The sequence below is a fragment of the Spea bombifrons genome, chromosome 1, assembly GCF_027358695.1.
Source record: "Spea bombifrons isolate aSpeBom1 chromosome 1, aSpeBom1.2.pri, whole genome shotgun sequence".
NCBI classification, from domain to species: Eukaryota; Metazoa; Chordata; class Amphibia; order Anura; family Pelobatidae; genus Spea; species Spea bombifrons.
The window spans coordinates 3,091,840-3,112,663 of NC_071087.1; the positions used below are offsets into that span (position 1 = coordinate 3,091,840).

Sequence of the window (20,824 nt, forward strand, 5' to 3'; positions counted from 1 at the left end):
CCGGCACATCCTCTGAGTCTTCGGGGCAGGAGTAAAACGCATCGTGCGGACGTTCACCGGCTGCGGCTGCCGGTGAACGTCTGCACGATGCGCTTAGACAACCTCCCGTGCCGGCACCCCCCCCGTGGGAATCGCATGGGAAGTGCTGGCAGGGGAGGCTGTCTGAGCGTATCAGACAGTAGGATGCAGGTCCCCTGCACCGCTGCGGGGATCTGTATCCTAACCCCGCTGCCTGCCCGGCACCCGGGACTGTATGTCCCGGGCGTCGGGCGCTAGACCCCGAATATAGGCCGCACCCCCACTTTAAAGACTTAAAGTGGGGGAAAAAAGTGCGGCCTATATTCGAGCCAATACGGTACTTTTGTTGAGCAGTTTCTCTTTTTCTGGCCGCTATTGGGGCGCAACTCTCCCAGAAACAGCAATGCGAGTCATTCATATTTAACCCTGTAAGTGCCAAAATAAATGAAAATACCAGGCATATGAGGTGTTTCCAAAAACTGATTGTGACTGGCCGCAACGTCCCTAATTACTAATGATGAATGATAATAAGGTGGATGGATTTATTAGTGATCACCAATCAGGTGCTACCATTCCCATAGCACAGTTATGACTCACTGCCATCTCAAGTGAGTCTTTTTTCCAGAGAAGTTGTACAAAGGCTCCAGCTTCACTCATCTGGAGAAGACCCAGAACACGATCCTAACTGCTAAATTCTTATAGCAACTCAAGTTATCAATTTGCTTACATTGCAAACTTGAGTCTTAATTGAAAGACGTCTGAAGTGCTGTATGTGATGGCTGTTTGATGTTTTGGCCAAAGATATTTCTGGAAACAGCTTCACAAAGGAAACAACCTCTAGCGTTATAGGCTTGTGCTCAGTCTTCTGATATAATGCAGGGAGAGTCCAGGAAGTGGGTTATTACTTCCTGGGGATTAAAGGAAGTGATGGACATTTTATAAAAAAAAATTCCTGACTATGCTAATGGTGGATGTCAGAGCTGGATAATATGAATATAACTAGAATACAAAAGGTACATTAACACAAATTGTGCATTTCTGTATTAAATCATATTATTTGAAATTCAAATAGAATAAAATCAAATCCAATTAGAAAACCTCCGTCAATTAAATTTTATAAAAAACATGAAATATGCAGAAAAATCAATAATAAATTAAAAGTGCTGAATAACATTTACATCTGAGAAAACGATAAATATTATTAAAGGGCATAAAACTGCTGATAAGTGAAACGTCCTGCTATAACTAACTAATACTCTAAAGACATTTGATTAAAGTCTGCGTCTGTATATTTCTGTCCATGCAGACAATTACCGGCGCTCTGCGGTTTTCTTATAATTTAAAACCAACATAGAATTGCGATCCCAAAACACAAAGTCCTGCATCTATATTGAGACTCCATTGCAATGAATGAGACCGCACTGTATAAAAAGAGCCGAGATGTTCAGGTTCATTACAATGATATCAGATGCAGCAGATGCCACTGACCCACACGGTGCTCGACTCCACCAAACCCGGCAGACACTCTCTGGCACTCGGCAGGTTACTGGGCTGCATGATGCTGATCGCTGGGTCTCTTCCATTGAAATGTCTCGTTTGTTTGTTGCTCCTGTGTGTGACGCCCTGCAGATCTGAGATCCAGAGCCCAGCACCGGCCTGTCATCTGCAAGTCATCAAACCATTTGAAGACTTTGAGTATTTTAAAGATGGGGACATTATAATTGGAGGAGTTCTCACGGTGAATAATCAAATGAGGAGTTTTTCTGGACAGGATCATTTTTCCCCCCAAATAGTCTGTGTCACGTAAGTTCCCACAACTAACCATAAAAATAATATCTGTAGAACAAATTAATTTTATAGAGAGCCCAAAACTACTAAGGGAAGTGACTATGTTAAGCGGTTAATCCAGTTGCTGTCCAGCTGTTTTCATACATTACATTTTTTATTTCCCCCTGCGTGGTATAACTTGCACACATGCTCTAGTGCTATTTGGAGGTAAATATATACATATTTATGACATTTTATTATTACTTTTTATTAGGCTGTTTTGTGAAATTAACTTTACACAATGTAAGATGTGTTTGTTTTTCTTGCAATATTATGAATTTTATGCTATTGACTTGATTGGGAGAGTTTATATCTTTTTGTAAATCTACCCATATAGATTTAAAAAAAATATTATGAGGATATTCGAGAAAATACGTATCTGTAAAACAGAGGTCATTGTGTTTTACACTAAGGAGCTGACATCCCCTTTTGAGAACATGATAAATGCATGATAATGGCTACAAAGGTTAACCGAAATGTTGACTATTTTTTATTTTATTAAACCAACTCTTGAAACATTAGGACTGACACTATGTAGGATTGGCAAGAAAATTAAAACACATTAGTAAAGGAAAAAGAGATTGGGAGTTTGAGGAGGGAACAGACAGAAATAGAGGGACTATACTATGTACCGCCCAAGGATTCCTATATTTCATACGATTTTTCTCTTCAGAAGAAGTGTATAAGGTGAATTTTCGATGTCTTTTTTATGTAGATTTGTCTTTAAAAAAAAAAAAAAAACATTTTCAATCTGTGAAGAGAGGCCACATGTTGTACTGGGTGGGACCAGACTCAGCCATGACCACCACTGTCCACTGTATTCAGACATTTGCAACCATCTCAGGCAGGGCTAGGAATGGGCTTGAGACAGAAATAATAAGGTCCTTGATTTGTCTTCCGCAAGACATGCCCTACATTAAATAAATATGTGAGGGTAATTACGGCACTCACGCTAGTTCTCTCTACTGACCTATGACCTGTTTTGCAATTCGTTTAAATCTAGAACCTTTGTCAGTTGATGGTAACATGGTATTCCTACAAAGTCTTAATAAGTGTTTTTATTTGGCAGACCTCTGACTATGTTCTTCTGCTTTAATCTAATTATTCTACCTTTACAGCCCAAGCCCCGTAGATTACATCAATTTACTGGTCTTTCTTTTCGCCATTGAAACATTGAACAACGACCCAAACGTTTTACCAAATATTACCCTGGGTTATCATATATATGACTCCTGTTTAGATGAAAGAAAAGCTGTGAAAAGCATTCTTCAGATTTTGTCTGGCCGCGGCATGACCGTCCCTAATTACTCTTGTGCGAATTCCAACAACGTGGCTGGATTTATTGGTGATCACCATTCTAGTACTACCATTCCCATAGCACAGTTACTAGGGGTGTATGGATACGCACAGGTGAGTAACCTGAATGGTCTTCCATGTATTGTCTGACATTAGCATTCAGTTTCATGGTGAGATCACAACCATGTCTGACTCCAAGCTGTTATTAGAAACCTTTACCGCAGAATGTTTACACTTTTCTCTTCCATTTTGTAGATCAGTTATGGAGCGACAGACTATGTGCTGAGTGATAGACGTGTTTATCCGCATTTCTTCCGCTCTGTTCAAAATTATCTTGTCTATAATAAAATTATATTGAATATTCTAAAACATTTCGGATGGACCTGGGTGGGAATTCTCACGGTTGATGATGACACCGGAGAGACAGAGAGTCAGGCTCTGAGAGCGTATCTGACCAGTTATGGAATTTGTATTTCCTTCACTGTAAAAATTATTTTATCACAAGAACTATCTGAAAATATGAAAATGATGTCAAAAACGGTTTTAATGTCATCGGCTCGGATTATTATACTCTGCGGTTCTTTCAGCACCAGAATTATTGACGTTTTAACTCTGTGTCTCAAACATAAAGATATAACATTAATCCTTCCTCCTGCCTGGGCTTCCAATCAATATCTCACAGATTACTTTGTAGAACCCCTGAATAGCAGTCTGGCCATAGAACCGCATCCTCTAGCGCTACCGGATACCGGAAGTTTCTTTGATAATATCCATCCTTCAAACCGTCCAGCAGACAAGCTTCTTGAAGATTTATGGACATTGTATCATAGATGTTTATCAGAAAATTCTGAAAAGAATAGGCTTTATGAAGAGATCTATAAAATATCTCTGTGTAACTGCAGCGGGAAACCTAAATTAATTGTTAAAACTCATCTGACGGTTGGTGTTTCTTCCCGGGTGTTTATTTCAGTGAGTGCTTTAGTTAAAGCTTTGCATGACATGCACTTATTTTATAACGAGAACGGAAAAGGAAATACAATCCAAAACATCTATAAACACCAGGTATGTATGAAATACAGACTGCTTCACGTGTCAGACGCTGACGGACATACAGGAAGAATTTCTAAGGCTTTATTTAAGAATATGAATTCCGGTCAGCCTTTACACCTCATACCTCCCAACATTTCAAAATGTGGAAGAGGGGCACTTTTTTTAAAAAAAAATCTCTCAGAACTCACCAATACAAGCAATCGCACTTTAAAATGTCGCGCTTGTATCGCCACATAAAACACGCTTTATTTTTGTCAGCACAGTCATGCATATTAAAAATAACCAACAATTGAATTGAATTCCCATAAGGCTCAGCCTGACATACTACTTCTATGATGCTGGCTGAGCGTCATGGGAAGTGCAGCAACAGTAAAGCTGCAGATGCTAGCTGTGAACTAAAATTCCGATGATTCTCAGCCAGCCCGGTGTCCACCATAATGCCGGCTGAGCATCATTGGAAGAGTAGTCCACAGCAGCAGAGATTTTTTTTTTCATTAAAAAGGCTAATGTTAGCCTCCCTCCTTTGATTTTGGAATCAAAACATTTGCTACTGCAAACATTTTTAGATGAAAAAGTTCCATTTTATTTAGTGGAAGAAAACAGTAATAACATTATTCTTTATTCATATTTAATAAAAGCTATGATTGAGAATTTTTTGTTTTTTATTTCCTTTTATTTGCCAACCTGCCCCCCCCAGTTATGCACATCTGCCCCCAGGCTTGACACTCTGCCCCCAGAAATGCCTTATACCCCCTATATGACAATCTGCCTCCCTGATATGCCTTATACCCTTCTATATGCCGCTCTGCCCCATGATATGCCTTGTAACCCCCTATATGCCTTATAGCCCCTATATGCCACTCTGCCTCCAGAAATGCCTTATACCCCTATATGCCTGTCATAGGGGTTAAAAGGCATATCATGGGACAGAGTGGCATATAGGGGGGTATAAGGCATTTCTAGAGGCAGAGTGGCATATAGGGGGTTAAAAGGCATTTCTGCGGGCAGAGTGGCATAAAGGGCATTGAAAGTCATATCATGGGGCACTCTGCCTCCAGAAAATCCTTATGCCCCCGATATAACACTACCCCCCCCCCGACTTACCACTGCTTCCTGATGTCTGGGTCATGAAATTAAAGGGGCCGGCTTGCACGCACTGTGCTGCCCAATGGCCGTGCCTCAGCACTTCGTCCCACGTCTTAAAGGGGGTGGGATGAGGAGCTAAGGCACGGCCATTGGGCGGCGCGGTGCGTGCAAGCCGGCCCCTTTAATTTCATTAGACGCCAGCGGCCGGAAGAGGTTTTCGATCCTGTTTGCTGCCGCTCAGCAGGTCTGCTGGCCAACATTCAAAACAGCCGCTGAGCAGCTGCAAACGGGATTGAAAGCCTCTTCTGGCCGCCAGGATTCCGGTGGGCAATCCCGGCCCTGGCCTTACCCTTCCTCTGCCCCTGCAAAGCGGGACAGAGGAAGGGATAGGCGGGATGGTGGGACAGAGACCCTAAATCAGGACAGTTGGGGGGCATGATACCTACTAATAAATATATGACACATAGAGACGGGTTCAGTGATCCATGAAATCCTCAAATGGTGAAAACCAAGATGGAAAAAGGATGGTTTATGATTCAACTACATGTCTGAAATGAAGTTGCAGCAATAATATCCATGGCCTTGAGAAAGATTAATAGGAGGCAAATGTAAACGTGCAGCATCTTAGTAAATGTTAAACTGATATATTTTAGTCTGGTTTCTTAGAAGATGGGTTTGATTCAATGACCTGTCTACCACCAAATAGCTTAAGTATAGAGAATGAATGCATGTTAAAGTATATGTTAAATGATTATTTACACAATTCTGCTGGAATGAAATCCACTGAGGTTTTCCCATCCTAGTATCTAAAACTTATATTGCCATGGTTACTATATTTTCATTCACAATTCACCTTTTTATGTTTAGTGTAATTAAACATACATGTGTGATTTGGCTGTGTTCATTCCTTCAAGTGTATGACCTCGACCGTCTGACTACCCGCTTTGGATTCGACCCGTCCTGTGTTTGACCCCTGACTGGTCTGCAGCTACACAGCCCCATATTCAATAAACTTTAGTGCTCTGTGTGTTCTGACACTTTTCTATTAGAACCAGCAATAACTTTTTCAGCAATTTGAGCTACAGTAGGGATTTGACCACACAGACCAGCCTTCGCCCCACACATGCATCAACTAGCCTTAGCTGCCCATGACCGTGTAGTCTGTTCACTGTTTTTGCTTCACTGGACCACTTTTGATTATCAGTGTTATTCACTTCACCTGTCAGTGGTCATAATGTTATGGCTGATTGGTGTATATGGACAAAGGTCTTTGCTGTGATATGACTTTTACATGTATAGTATTATCCATACTAAATGATGAACATCAAAAAGTTAAAAGTTCAATAGTCAGGCATAAGTACAGAATACAAACATCCTACCACTGTTCAACGATAGTCACAGATGACAAAGTAGGCCTGTTAAACGCGATATGGCAAATGATGTGCAAATAGACATAATGTATCACACTGAGAACAGCCTAAAAGATCACCTTGGTATAACGCGACATGAAAGGAGCGCGGAAGACCGCATGGTAACATAGTCATAAAAAGAATAAGAACCACAAAATCAAACATAAAGAGGTGTGCCGCAACCCCCCCTGGTTAACATATGATCCAGAAAAGAAGTATTGTGTGTCCCATACATGCAAAAGCACGCATGTCAGTGGGCCTTAAGTCAATCTGGGCAAGGAGCGTGATGGTTGAAGTGGCAGTATGAGCTAGGGCTCAGGATTCAAAAGCTCCGGGAAAGATGGGGAGGAAATCAACTCCTTCCACCAGAACCAACGACGCTCGTACAGATGAGCCTTGCCCCGAGAGGTCCAGACCAAGTCCTCTATGTGGGAGATCAATTGCATTCTCTGAAGCCAGGCCTGTATTGGCGGAATGCAAGGTTGTCTCCAGAAGCGTGGGATGACCGCCTTCACAGGATTAAGGACATGGTAAGTCACCGAGTTTTTATAACGACTAAAGGGAATGTCACTGTGGTGTAGTAGAGCTGCCACCGGAGTCAGCGTATAGTTCGGATCGCCCACCTCTCTGAGGACCCGTTCAATGGAGGCCCAAAAGGGGGCAACCATGGAGCAAGACCACCAGATATGGAGGTAGGTGCCAGGGCCCACAAACACCAGGGACCTGTGGCAAAAAGCGGTGCAGGTAAAGTGGGACACTTAGCTTGTAGGCGGCTTCTTGGAGCCTACTCGCTAATGCCCCCTTATGTATTGATTTAAAAATGGCATCCCAGATCTCATCAGTAAAAACATCGGGGAAGTCGCTTTCCCATATGGCTAAATAATAGGGCTTGGAGACCGAGCGTAGGGACATTAATTCAAATCCCGTCAGAGGTCGCTGAGGCCTGGCATCACGTGATTGGGAGGACACAAAGTGGGTAAGTTGTGCATAGAAAAAGGAGTCCCGAAACTGAGGTGTCAGAGAGCCCAACAGGTGAGCCAGAGGTTTAAGTATGCCAGAAGTGGAGACATGGTGCATTCGCAAGGCGCCAGTAGAGAGGGGGGAAAGTTTAGCTGCAAGACTAGATTTACAGTATTGCAGTATTGTGACGAAGTACCTTTTACATATTTTTAACTCATCCTTTCACCTCAATCTTTGATTCACTACCTGGTGTTTATTCCTTTACCTTTACCAGCCCGGTTGGAATGCAGGATTATCTGACAAGGGGAGTAAAGGGGAAGGTGAAGAGGTCAGAAGCCCCTTAGACATATATTTCCGGAGAATCCTGAGTGTCGGGGTTATAGTAAGATGTTTCACAGGGGGGCCGCGCTTGTGCGGGTCTGGCAACCAGGGGAAAACATGTGACAGAGACCGGGTCTGTGTGGAGACAGAGCATGTCGTCGGCAAAAAGGGACAGTTTATGTTCCCTGCCGGCTAGGGAGAAACCTTTAATAGCAGAGTTGAGGCGGATAGCTTTTGCCAATGGCTCCATGCTAAGCATAAACAGAAGGGGAGACAAGGGACAACCCTGTCTCGTGCCATTTGACAGGGTGACCGGCTGGGACAAAAAACCGTTCACAGATATCTTAGCTGTCGGATTGTGATACAAAGCTTCTATCCAGCCTCTGAACAATGGGCCCAAGCCCAGATGTCGCAGTACCTGGAATAGATAAGACCATGCCACCCTGTCGAAGGCTTTCTCTGCGTCAGTGGAAACCAAAGCCAGTGGGATATTCCCACTCTGGGCATGTTCGAGTACATTAAGCACCCTAATCGTGTTGTCACGTGCCTCCCGCCCTGGGACAAAGCCAACCTGGTCAAGATGTATAAGGGACAGAATCAGTGGCTTAAGGCGTGTAGCCAATATTTTGGCCAGAAGCTTGATGTCCGTATTCAACAGGGAGATAGGACGTTATTGCCACATTGATCCCTACTCTTGTCTGGCTTTGGTATAACCATGATGTGGGCAGTGTTAGTATGTGGGTCAAACCGGTCCCCCCTAGCAAGGCCGTTGAACAAGGTGACCAGATGAGGGCCCAAAATAGAGGCAAATTTTAGGTAATAAGGCTTAGTGAACCCATCGGGGCCAGGGCACTTGCCATTGGGCAAGGTTTTAATTGCATCCAGTACTTCATTCAGAGTGATAGGGGCCTCCGGGAGTGCAGAATCAGTGCACGATATTCGGGATGTCAAATGTTTATCTAAATAGTCCTGTATGGACGGGCGCAGGGGTGGCGGGAGGCAAGTTGTACAAAGAGGTATAATAATTATGAAAGCATGAGGCAATCTCAGGGGTAGTAGAGTGGGCTTTACCCTTGTTGTCCCTAATCGTGGGGACGAAGGTGTGGGCACGTTGCGTGCGTAGGGCCCTAGCCAAGAGCTTCCCGGGTTTTTCAGCGAATTCATAAAAACAGCTGCGGGTTCGGAGGAACTGCCTTTTAATCTGTGGATTCGTAAGGGACGCCAGCCTGTCCCTCAAGACCGCCAATTGCGACAAGGCCTGGGGGGACAGAGTCAATTTATGCGACTTTTCAAGAGCCGCAATTCATGCCGTCAGGGCCAAAATTTTCCCCAGGGCTAGTCTCTTGAGGTTGGCACCCATTTTAATGAGATGGCCTCAAATAACAGACTTGTGGGCCTCACAAACAGTGGGGAACGGAACCGAGGGCGAAATGTTATCAGCAAAATAATTTGTTCTCTACGCAGAACATGGATATGGGCAGGAGTCGACAGCAGGGAGTCGTTAAGCCTCCAATGCCAGGATTTAGGAGGGAGATCAGCTAAGAACAGTGTCACATGGACTGGGGAATGGTCGCAAAGGATTGAGGTACCAATACTAGAAGAATAGGTAGATGATAGTGGGAGAGAAAGATCGAGTCTATCCTAGTGTAACGGGCATGAGGTGGGGAAAAGATGGTGTAGTTCCTAGTGGAGGGGTGCTGAATCCGCCAAGCGTCCGCCAATTGCAGTGTATGTAAAGCACGCTTAACCCTGGCTATGCGCGAGTAGGGAATATGTGACAGGCCAGAGGAACTATCGAGTTTGGGGTCCAGGACCATATTGAAATCCCCACCCAGGGCTGTGATTTCCTCCTGAAAATCGCCTAATTTGTGCAAAGTAGACACAAGGAATGAGGTTTGGTTACGATTCGGTGCATATATACAGGCCAAGGTGATCTTGAAAGAGGCGAGAAATCCCTTCACAAAAATACAACGGCCCTCCTCGTCGCTCCAGGTGTCCAGAAGTTGAAAAGGTAGGGACCTGTGCAAGAAAATCGCCACTCCCTTCGTTTTGGACTCAGAAGAGCATGAAAAATAGGTATAGGGGTAGTGTTTAGAGGAGCAGCAAGGGACACAGCCTGTTCTAAAATGTGTTTCCTGTAAAAATGCAATTTTAGTGTTGGTGGACCGTAAAAAACGAAACATCTTAGAGCGCTGTTCAGGTTTATTGAGCCCCCTGACATTTAAAGAGGTTAGTTTAACGGTGTTGGAGTGCATAACGGGACACCTGGAGAGACCAGCAGAGCAGAGGTGGGGCGGCACACATCAAAACAATATAAAACAGAATGCAAAACATAAAACGTAAAGAATGAATAATCTCATATAACCTGTCTAAGTCTGGTTCAGGGAGAAACACTAGGAACAGGAGAGCCATCATTCCCGACGTACGGGATATGCCTAACACCTAGGACACAAAGGACCTTGGTGGCCGGCTCAGGGGGTGTAAGCTTAAAATCAGTATATAACTCAAAAAGAAAACGTGTGGTGTGTAAAAAGTGTGAAATGCAAAAAGAAAAACAGAGAAAGATGGGCCAGACACCCACCGCGAAGAAAACGGACAAGAGCTGAGCAGAGGCGTTTTGACAATTATACTGCCTGGCTACCTTGAACAGTGGTGTCAGGGCAAGGACCAAAGAGGCACTTAGATGACCGGTAACTAGTAGAGCGTGATATCAGGGACATTTGCACGTGCAGGGCACAGATTGAGGTGAAAACGGGTAGGGCATATACGAAAAGTAAGAGCTCTGTCAGAGCAGTAGAAGCCTCCAGGCATCCGAGTGGGTAGTGTAAGTATGTGGTGTACGTGGAATAGGAGAGCACAATGAACAGAAAAACACAAAAGAAAAAATCTCACGGCATATCAGCGACCCGTGCCTGCAAATGTCCGGCAGACATGAGGTGTAGTCCATATGTGTGTGATCATGCAGGCAGCTCGGACCGGCAAGAATGAAGGCTTGGTGAGCGAAAATAAAAAAAAGAAACAAAAACTGTCTGCGCTTCTTACCCTAATAAAGTTGGCAACACATATATAAACATAATATAAATGAGAGGTTTTGGTTATATGAATTGGCCAAAGCATAATTAAGCTCACCCGCCACGTCAAGGCACACTCTCAATAGGGTGAGAACCTACTCTCACCTCCTACATAGTGGGCACACAAAGCAGTTTATACTGCTACAAAACCTTATTAATGTGTTTGGGGAGGTGCAATTAAACCTCCTCCCTATTAACCCCTGGACAGCAAGCTGCAACCAGACTGATGAGGAGCCAACAACCTCAAATATGTGCAAACAGGGAAAAGAAAACCGACATTTTTTCTTTTCCCTGTTTGAAAATAAAAAAAAGGTCGTCAATAAAAGAAGCAGAATTTCGGTGTCCGGTTAAAATGGTGGCTGCTCAGTTTGGAAGCTGGGGCCGTCAAATGTGAATAAAGCATCCCGGTCCGGAGTAGTGGTGCGGGAGATGAGGGTGCATTCAGGTCCAAAATTGAAATCCCAGCCAGGAACACGTGTCAAGTGGTAGTCATTGTGCGTGTAATCTCAGCTCCGGTGCGGCGCAGTAAAGGAGGGCAATCAGGTGGCGGCCCTAGATTTTTGAGGCCGTTGAGGCATGGGGGCCCAGTCCTTCCCAGGTTGTGTCAATTTGGATGGCAGGTAACATGAGTACTCCCAATTCGGTACCGAAATGGCCGGGAGGCCTAGTTTGACTAGAACCGCAGGCACATCGTCAGCATGTCTGATAACAAGGCGGTCAGACCCCTTTCACACCATAAGGGAAAAGGGGAAGCACCACTGATATGGGATCATAGCGTCCCTCAGAGCCGAGGTAACAGGATGGAGCATCCTCCGATATTGTAAGGTGACGGGGGACAGGTCCGGGAAGATCTGAACGGGGTGGTCCTCCCAGTCTAGCGCACTAACCTTACGACACGCAGACAATATGGCCTCCTTCAGCAGGAAATCGTGAACGCAGCAGACAATAACATGTGGCGGTTGGTCGTCCGGTGGTCTGGGTCCCAAGGTACGGTGTGCTCGATCCAATTTAAGTTCTGCATCTGCCGGCCTGGACAAAAGCCTATTGAATAAAGATCGGACAGTGGCAGCCACGTCCGTGAGCAAGATAGATTCAGGTAGGCCCCTGACCCGCAGATAAGATCTTCTGCTTCGATTGTCAAGGTCTTCTACTTTTTGCAATAAAGAAGAGATAGTATTGGCTTGTAGTTTCAGTTGGTCAGAGAGTGCGTCGACTGCCAGCCGTGTATCGGTGTTGTCTTGTTCCAGGGCTGCCACCCGCTCACCCATCTGGTGTAGATCATGTTTAATGTCCGAGAGGTCCGCTCGGATAGGAGCGTGCGTTTCATTGATAATGGCGACATCTGCCAGTGTGAATCATCATGACGCGGAGCCCGTAGGCTCGTGGCCGCCTGGTTCTCTTCCGACGGGTCGTCTGAGAGCATGCTTCTCGGGCTTCTAGGCGGTGAGGCCCTCATCATGGAGTCTCGAGAGTCAGCGTCCGTGATATGCTGGAAAAACGTCTTCACCTTGACCTGGGAGGTCTTGGGGGTAGCATGGGGCTTGTTTGTCTTTCCCATGGTTGTGTTTAAGGTCGATTTTAAAGAAATTTGTGCGGTGGGTCTGCAGAGCACATTGCTCAAGCGTCCATCTTGGTGAACTGCTAACCACGCCCCTTTGGTACCTATTTTAACACTTATTAGAATTTAATATTATTACACACATGGTACAGGAAGAGGGGCAATCTTCAAATTGAAAAAGGGCATGAAAAGGCTTAGGGCATTACACATGCAGCATTAAAGAGAAGTGAAATAGCATTTAATGTCTATGAGTTCCTTGCAAATGATTGCAACGTATTAGAAGCCTTTATGTTGTATATTGTTGTGGATTTTATATAATTGTTACTTGCTACCTCTTAAGTTATATTGCCATTCTAACACTAATTGCAGCTCACATGCAAAATCCAATGTTGTTATTTACCAAAGAACAATATTTTCTTCTAAATTGTGCCTTCATGGTGACCCTGGTGCTGTTGGTTCTAATGATGTGCTGTAGACTGATGAAGGGTTGATGCTGGTTAATGATATGAAGTTCTAGTAGATGAATAATAGAGATCAGGTATTGGTCTATTTTAGTCGAGTGTTTGGGTGGGTTCTGTTGTAAAATGGGAGGTATTTTTATGTTCTTGATTAATGACGTAGAAGAAAATTCTCCTACATTGTGACTGTGAATGTCCTCTTGTTTTGTTCTAAATCATTTTTAACAGTTGCAGCGCTATTTAAAAAGGATAACAATTCCATCTCAGTTGGGCCGCACATTTTACGATGAACATGGAGAATTTGCATACCATTACTTAATTATAAATTGGGTGTTTTTATCAAATAAGTCTGCATTTAGAAACATTGTGGGTAACTTCACTGAGTGGGCTCCAGATGGTCAGAAGCTAATCATTGACTCGCATTTAGCAATATGGAGGAACAAAGACAACCAGGTAAGGGGGGGGATTATTGTTTTTGTTTTCCTACATTAAAATTAAGCTACATTTCTATAAACTTTACAATGATAAAAAGGTTTTGTACCGTGTTAGCCGTTGAGAAAACAGGAGAAAAGTATAGTTAAAATGATACCATTTATTGGCTAACTGAGAGTTTGATTGCAAACTTTCGAGACGAAGTTGTTTGGTCCCTTCCTCAGACATTAATTGATTAATGCTTGAGGAAGGGACCTAACAACTTGGTCTCGAAAGCTCGCAATCAAACTCTCAGTTAGCCAATAAATGGTATCATTTTAACTATACATTTCTCCTATAAACTTTACAGGCATATATTAAAAATAAGTCAACAGAAATAATATAAACTCACACATCCTAAAGATAAAACAAAACCACTTTGACGGTGTAATGGTTCTAACTTGTGAAAAACCCTGTAGCATGAGAGCCATAAACGTCACACTTAAGACTGACCATCCTAAACACCCACTAACCAGACCTCCCAGCCAGACCTCGCTAAGCCAGGCTCTGGAAAACCTCCCCCAGACAACACACAAATGTCCAGGCAAGTATTTCCAGCACGGATCCAAGCTGTCAGTATATACAGTCCTAAAAAACACAGCAGCAAGCTTTAATGAGGCTTTAATGAGAAAATGAGGCCAGACCCTCCCAAACATTTCTGGGACCACATTCACTCACTCTCTCACTCATGCATTTTCTTCTTCGTCCGCATCTTCGCGGCACCTTCAGGTTTATGATTGCACTTTATGTGGAGCCACCGCATGGACAATGTCCACTGCATGTGCAGTTATTATACCGTTCTTGGAGAACACTTTCAAATGCTGCTGTTATTGCATAAATGTATTAGAATAGTGAATACCAGGGGCTTGTGAATTAAGGCAATGAATGATTTTGATCTTGTTGAATGATTTTCTAATTATATAATCATCCAATCATGTTCTACTCCTAATGTATTTTTCAAAACAAAGGAATTACATCTTTATTTAGAATATTTTTGCAGATATATCTATTATTCTGTGATTGTGCTTCTTTATTCTTTATTAATTTATAAGAGTGGCTCAAACAAGAACTATTTTTTTTCTGTTTGTAGATTCCAAGGTCTCAGTGTTCAGAGAACTGTTTGCCTGGATATCGAAAAGTCCTGAGACCTGGAACACAAATCTGCTGCTACGACTGTGTCCGGTGCTCGGAGGGAGAGATATCCAACAGATCTGGTATAATAGATTATATAGAATCATACACATAATTTACTCATAGTATGTGTGTAGGAATGAAAGCCTGCTCCTGGTAAAGTAGAGGGTGGAGTCATGGGCGTAGGAACCCCTAAAAATCTGGAGGGGACAGCATTTTCCCCCATCAGAAAATCGCCCCGCCCCCTGCATGAGTTACTGGGGGTTCCTACGCCCATGGGTGGAGTTGGGGGGTATTGAGAGCCACAAGGAGAGGCAGGTGTAGCTATAAGTGATCACAATAATAGACAAACAACAAAGGCATGGGTTGACTAGAGCTGGGCATAACCTCCCCCACCCGGGGGGAGCAGAAAAACTACCTGGCAGCCGACAACCAGCTGTGATACAGATATTATGTGAAAGACCTTTTTACACAAGCTCCAACCTCCATGCTTCTGCACACAGCTGGTTCACTTTCACAAATGCGTCTCAGTGCATTAAAAACCCCCCATTAAAACCATAAAAAGTAACGGGTTAACCCCTTAATGACAAAGCCCATACATGTACTGGCTCAAAATGCATTGTTTTCAATGGGTTTAGGAACTGTACATTTACTCAAGAAATCTACTTATAGTGGGGTTTTGTTTTTGTTCCTTGTTTGGTCTTTGAGCTCCTCCGTTATATTTACTTCCATGTGAGATGAGTGGACCAGATTCTTGGCAAAAGTGGTAGAGGTTAGTGCAGCAAGTGACTTGAAACACGCATGGGATAGGCATATGATTCCTGAATCTAAAACAAGGCGAAGGAAAATTGGGCCTATTTTTGTGTGTTATTTTCAGTTCAAATCTAAGAAATGTAAACAACAAGAAGTAATTTAACATTAGTTAATATGGATACACTTAGTGGGAGGGAACTATATACTATATTATATTTTATTTTTAATTTACATATTGAGACATAATGTTACTTTGTGCTGTTTTTCAGACAGTGAGAACTGCATTGTTTGCCCAAGTGATAAATGGTCTAATGAGAAAAGGGATCGGTGTATTCCAAAATCGGTGGAGTTTCTATCATATTTGGATGCAGTTGCTGCTGTTTTATCATTTGCATCAGTTCTGTTTTGTCTCGTAACTGTTGTAATATTACTGATCTTCATTGTCTTCAGAGATACCCCAATTGTGAAAGCCAATAACAAGAACCTCAGCTTCCTCCTCTTGGTCTCCATCATGCTGAGCTTTCTCTGTGTGTTTCTGTTCCTCGGTCGTCCTGAGGATGTAACCTGCATGCTGCGCCAAACTGCTTTTGGAGTCCTCTTCTCATTAGCCGTGTCTTGTATTTTAAGCAAAACAATCATGATCTATATTGTTTTCAGAGCCGCAAAACCCGGCAGCTCCTGGGCAAACTGGGTCAGTGTGAAAGTCTCCAATTCTATAGTACTGCTCTGCTCATCCATTCAAGTTATCATTAATATTTCCTGGTTGGCCATTTCCCCCCCATTCCAGGAGCTGGACATGCACTCTTATCAGGGAAAGATCATCATTCAGTGTAATGAGGGCTCGGTTATCGCCTTCTACTGTGTCCTGGGTTATATGGGGCTTCTGGCAGCTCTTAGTTTTATTATAGCTTTTTTAGCCAGGACATTACCGGACAGTTTTAATGAGGCCAAGTACATCACCTTCAGCATGCTGGTGTTCTGCAGCGTTTGGATTGCGATGATCCCGGCCTATCTGAGCACCAAAGGGAAGAACATGGTGACCGTAGAGATTTTTGCCATAGTGGCTTCAAGTGCAGGACTTGTAGGATGTATATTTGTTCCAAAATGCTATGTAATTCTTTTTAGACAGGAATTGAATACAAAAACATATTTACTTGGAAGTAGAATTAAAGGTTTAACCAAATAGTTATAAGAACCATATTCTGAATTATATGTATTATTATCTTATAACTGTCAATGGTCAATTTTAGAAACTTGAATTCATTTTCTGGACATCAAAAGACATTTTTACACACAATACCCCAATGTCCTGGACTTTTAAGAAAGATATTTTAACCCTTCTATCCTTTGCAAGAGAGGTGAGGCGTCCACATGTTTGGAATCACAGAGATAAACTCAACACCACACAAAGCAAAACACACACGACAGGAACCAAATAAACCTCTGTAGACATAGTGTAAATATAATGTTTATGCCCATAGTATCAGTATAAATGAGTTAATGGTTGCATTCAGAACAATTAAAAGATTCTCTTATTGGAATTCAGATGATGCAGACTTCATGTATCCATCCCTCAGTCAGACATTAAGTAAACCGAACACAAATCCCTAAATTATTTTGTGTTTCCTTCTGCACTTAATCATTTGCATACTGTGTGTGAAAAATAAAGCAGTCTTCATATTGCTTATACCCTACACTGAGTCTTGGCTAGCGACTGGGAAACTGGGGAAAGTGTGTTGTCACAGGCTAAGGAAGCACAATTCAGCGGAGGTAGTTGGTGACACCGATAGTTGAAAATATTTTAAAGGACAATAACATCTAATTTAAAAAAATATATTCCAGATCATTTTTTTACAATTTGTCAAATCAAAGCTTGGTTGGGCAGTGAATCCTGTCTGATACTACACTTTATTAAGACATCCTTTTATTTCATGGAATAAATACTGTAACATTAAAGGGATTGTAACCCTTCCAAACATTGTCGCATGACAAACTCATCTATACTAATGTGAAGTTATTTGCTAGTATGACCAGAGCTCAAGCCAACTTGGGATGACATTCGTGCCTACTCACATTGATGACCTAGAACTCCATTCACATTAATGCTGAGTCAACCACCAGATTCTTATGGTAACTTCACTGATAAAGCACTAGGATAGGCAAAATTACTTACTACATGCCCCCAACTCTCCCGATTTACGCGGGACAGTGCCGATCTTGGGTCTCTGTCCTGCTGTCCCACCTATTCCTTCCTCTGTCCCGCTTTGCAGGAGCAGTGGAAGGGTGAGGCAAGATCGGTACTCACCTCAGGTGCAGCTGCGAGGGGCGCACAGCCGCCCGATCAGCGGCTGCAGCCTGCAGACTAGCTGGGAGATCGCAATCTCCCTCTAGTCGGTTCAACATTAGGGACACTTCAGACCTCGCTTTACTGCTCCCTAATCACTACGTGCCGGCAAATAATGCCGAGAACAGGGATATTACGTCATCCCTAGGCTCGGCAGCAATAGCCGTCACGTAGTGATGAGGGAGCAGACCTTGCGCTCCCACCGCAGGATACAGGATGGAGGCAGAAGGATGAAGGAAGACGGATGGAGGAAAAGGTAAGAGATGGGGAGAAAGGGGTGTAATGGCAGTGTATGTGTATGTATGTGTTTGTGTATGTGTTTGTGTGTGTATGGGCCAGTGTGTGTAAGAGCAGTATAGGTATTTGTTAGCTGGTGTGTAAAGCCAGTGTATGTGTATATATGTGTGTGTAAGGGCAGTGCATATGTGTGTAAGGGGAGTGTATGTGTGTGTGTAAGGGCAGTGTACATGTATATGTGTAAGGGCAGTGTACGAGTATGTGTATGTAAAGGAAGCGTATGTGGCGATGCAAGCGCAACATTGTAAAGTGCAATTGCTTGCATCAGTGAGTTCCGCGAGAGTTAAAAAAAAATAAAAAATAACTTGTGTCCCTTTCACATTTTGAAATGTTGGGACGTATGCTTACTATATGTCTTAACTCTGCCACTCTTGGGTCTATTCATAGAAACTGTGACAAACCCTATAGCATGAGGGCCATACATGTCACTTTTAGGGGTCCTAAGCACAGTCCTCTAGGGCAATCAGCATCAGGAACAGCAGATTTGAACAAAACAGCGCTTTATTTTAACCGCCTAAACCCAAAAAACCAAATCATAAAAATAAAACCTAGCTCCCAATTGGAGCCCTCTCTAACTGAACTATGCTGGTCCGGACTGACCAGCCTAATCACCCACTAACTCAACCTTCCAGCCAGACCCAGCTACGCCAGGCTCTGGAAAATGTCCAGGCAGGTATTGCCTCACTTGGCTCAGGGATAGTCTTCTTGTTCAGGGCCTCTCCTTGCCCTGGGAGCTCAGGGAACTTCCTCTTCCCCCAACAGTCTCTCTGATTATCAGGCTCCAGGGGTTTTTAATGCCCAGCACCTGTGCCTGATGCTGGCCTCATAGAAATCCTATACTGGATCCTGCAGACTTTTAGCCTCCTGCAAAAGGCGGCATGGATTTTCCACAGAATGGGGGAATGGAGCATTGGCCCACCCTGCTCTCCAATTGCTCCACCCCAGGGACCCATATTTACATTCTGGATAGCACCTGTACCCAAATGCCAAAATAAGCATCTCCCTGGGGTTTACACCGTCACAAAACATAGAATCTGACAGCATATAAGACCTATTTGGTCTGTTTTTTCCTGATGCATCATTTAGGTCTTGATCAGTTCTTGATCTTGTCTTAGCTTAAGAATAGCTTTGTGTCCCTTGTATGCATGCTTCGTTTACTGCAGGCATGTCCAAAGTCTGGCCCGAGGGCCAATTGCGGCCCACGTTCCAGACTAATAAGGCCCCCCAGATAAGTTGCCCAAATATAGATCTGGTTTTTTTATATTAAAGGCAGAGTGATTTAACACCTTGTTTAGATTTGTCATCCAAGTCACAAAATGAAAAGTATGCCGTTTTCAATAAAATAGTTAATTTGCTTTTAATTTTAATGGTTCAAAAGAATGTCAGGCAAAATGGTCGGCCCTCGCACATGTTCACTTCAAATCTGGCACGCTTTGAAAAAAGTTTGGACATGCCTGGTTTACTGTATCGGCCTCTACCACTGGTAGTAAAGTATATGCACTTGGCATATAAATTTTAACTGTTTCCCAACTACCTACCAGTAGTGAAGTACCCCACCTGCAATTAAAAACCCTCCACTGCAGGGGACCTGAATCCTCCTCTCTGGCAGCCAGTGAACTGCTGTGCGATGCGCACAGACAACCTCCGCTACCGCACTCCACTTCCGCGGGGGCTTATATGATGGAGCCTGACACTAATTCATTGTGTAAGGCTCCAAACAGGCAGTGGAGCGGCTTCCTTTTAGTTCCCCCAGTCTCGCTAGAGTTCCCCCAGTCTCGCTAGAGTTCCCCCAGTCTCGCTAGAGTTCCCCCAGTCTCGCTAGAGTTCCCCCAGTCTCGCTGTGCTTCTGATTCCTTGATTCCAGTTCTGCTCTTCACTTCAGCTCTGCTTCCTTTATAAGGTGTGAGGCACCCGTTATGTTTGTCTCAGTTTACAGATTCAGGTCCAGAAACAGACATGCTTCATAACAGGCAGAAGAGCTGACAGAACACCGGAACCAAAGTCCAGGCGGAAACGGCTGACGAGCCGAAAGCATCTCCGCTACTGCGAATAACTCCTGAACACCATCTCTGGGTCATTACATTCGTCTTTATGGACCCAGCTCCTGACACATTGTGTTTGGCAGAAATAAAAGGTTGTGTGACTTGCATCTGTGAAAATTACTGGTGGGTAGGTTGTGTCATGAATGTAGTGTCACAGAAGGTTTTAATCACTTTCCTACCTCCCAATGGTCCATCCCTATCATATATGTACCCTCACCAGCCAGACATATTGAACAAAAATTACACATTAACTTTTGCGGACTATCAAAGCTCAGAAGAAAAGCTACAGGGGAAGACACTAACTTGTTATGGTTGTAAGTTTTCCTCAAAGTTATATGACATCACATATTTTATTATACCATCATTTACATCAACAAGTGGGCTTAACAAAGCACAAACTAATACCAAAGAAACAATGCATTTAACTGTATAACATATTTTTTACCCAGAATATTAAAAACACACTTTTTTTTGAGATTCAAGGTCAAGTGTCACATCATTTGATACTTAGCTTCTACCTCAATTAGAAGAAAAGCTTGCTGGGGAAAGTGTATTTTTTTCCACATTGGCAACCCTACTGTATTATCATACCTGCCCGGCATGCCCGGAAGTTTGCCGGGTGAAGCTCCGCTAAGAAAAATATGGCAAATAGTGTTACAGAATCGCCAATATACGGAAAACACAGTCCAAGGGCAGCCGAGTGAGCTACACGGAAACAAAGTTATGGATCCT

At 43.5% G+C, this 20,824-nt stretch overlaps 1 protein-coding gene across 1 annotated transcript; it reads left to right on the forward strand.

Annotated features, from left to right (window-relative positions):
• The first annotated feature begins 606 nt into the window (after positions 1-606).
• Positions 607-16,595, forward strand: LOC128468058 (vomeronasal type-2 receptor 26-like). Its single transcript, XM_053449832.1, has 7 exons — positions 607-626; positions 1,648-1,821; positions 2,964-3,255; positions 3,397-3,681; positions 13,403-13,507; positions 14,616-14,739; positions 15,679-16,595. The coding sequence occupies exons 1-7, from the start codon at positions 607-609 to the stop codon at positions 16,593-16,595; spliced, it is 1,917 nt and encodes a 638-aa protein (XP_053305807.1).
• The last annotated feature ends 4,229 nt before the right edge of the window (positions 16,596-20,824 follow it).

Coding starts and splice junctions, on each gene's coding strand:
- LOC128468058 (XM_053449832.1), top strand. CDS start 607: ATGACTCACTGCCATCTCAA. Junction 3,256..3,396: donor GGGTGTATGGATACGCACAG/GTGAGTAACCTG, acceptor TCCATTTTGTAG/ATCAGTTATGGAGCGACAGA. Junction 13,508..14,615: donor GGAGGAACAAAGACAACCAG/GTAAGGGGGGGG, acceptor TTCTGTTTGTAG/ATTCCAAGGTCTCAGTGTTC.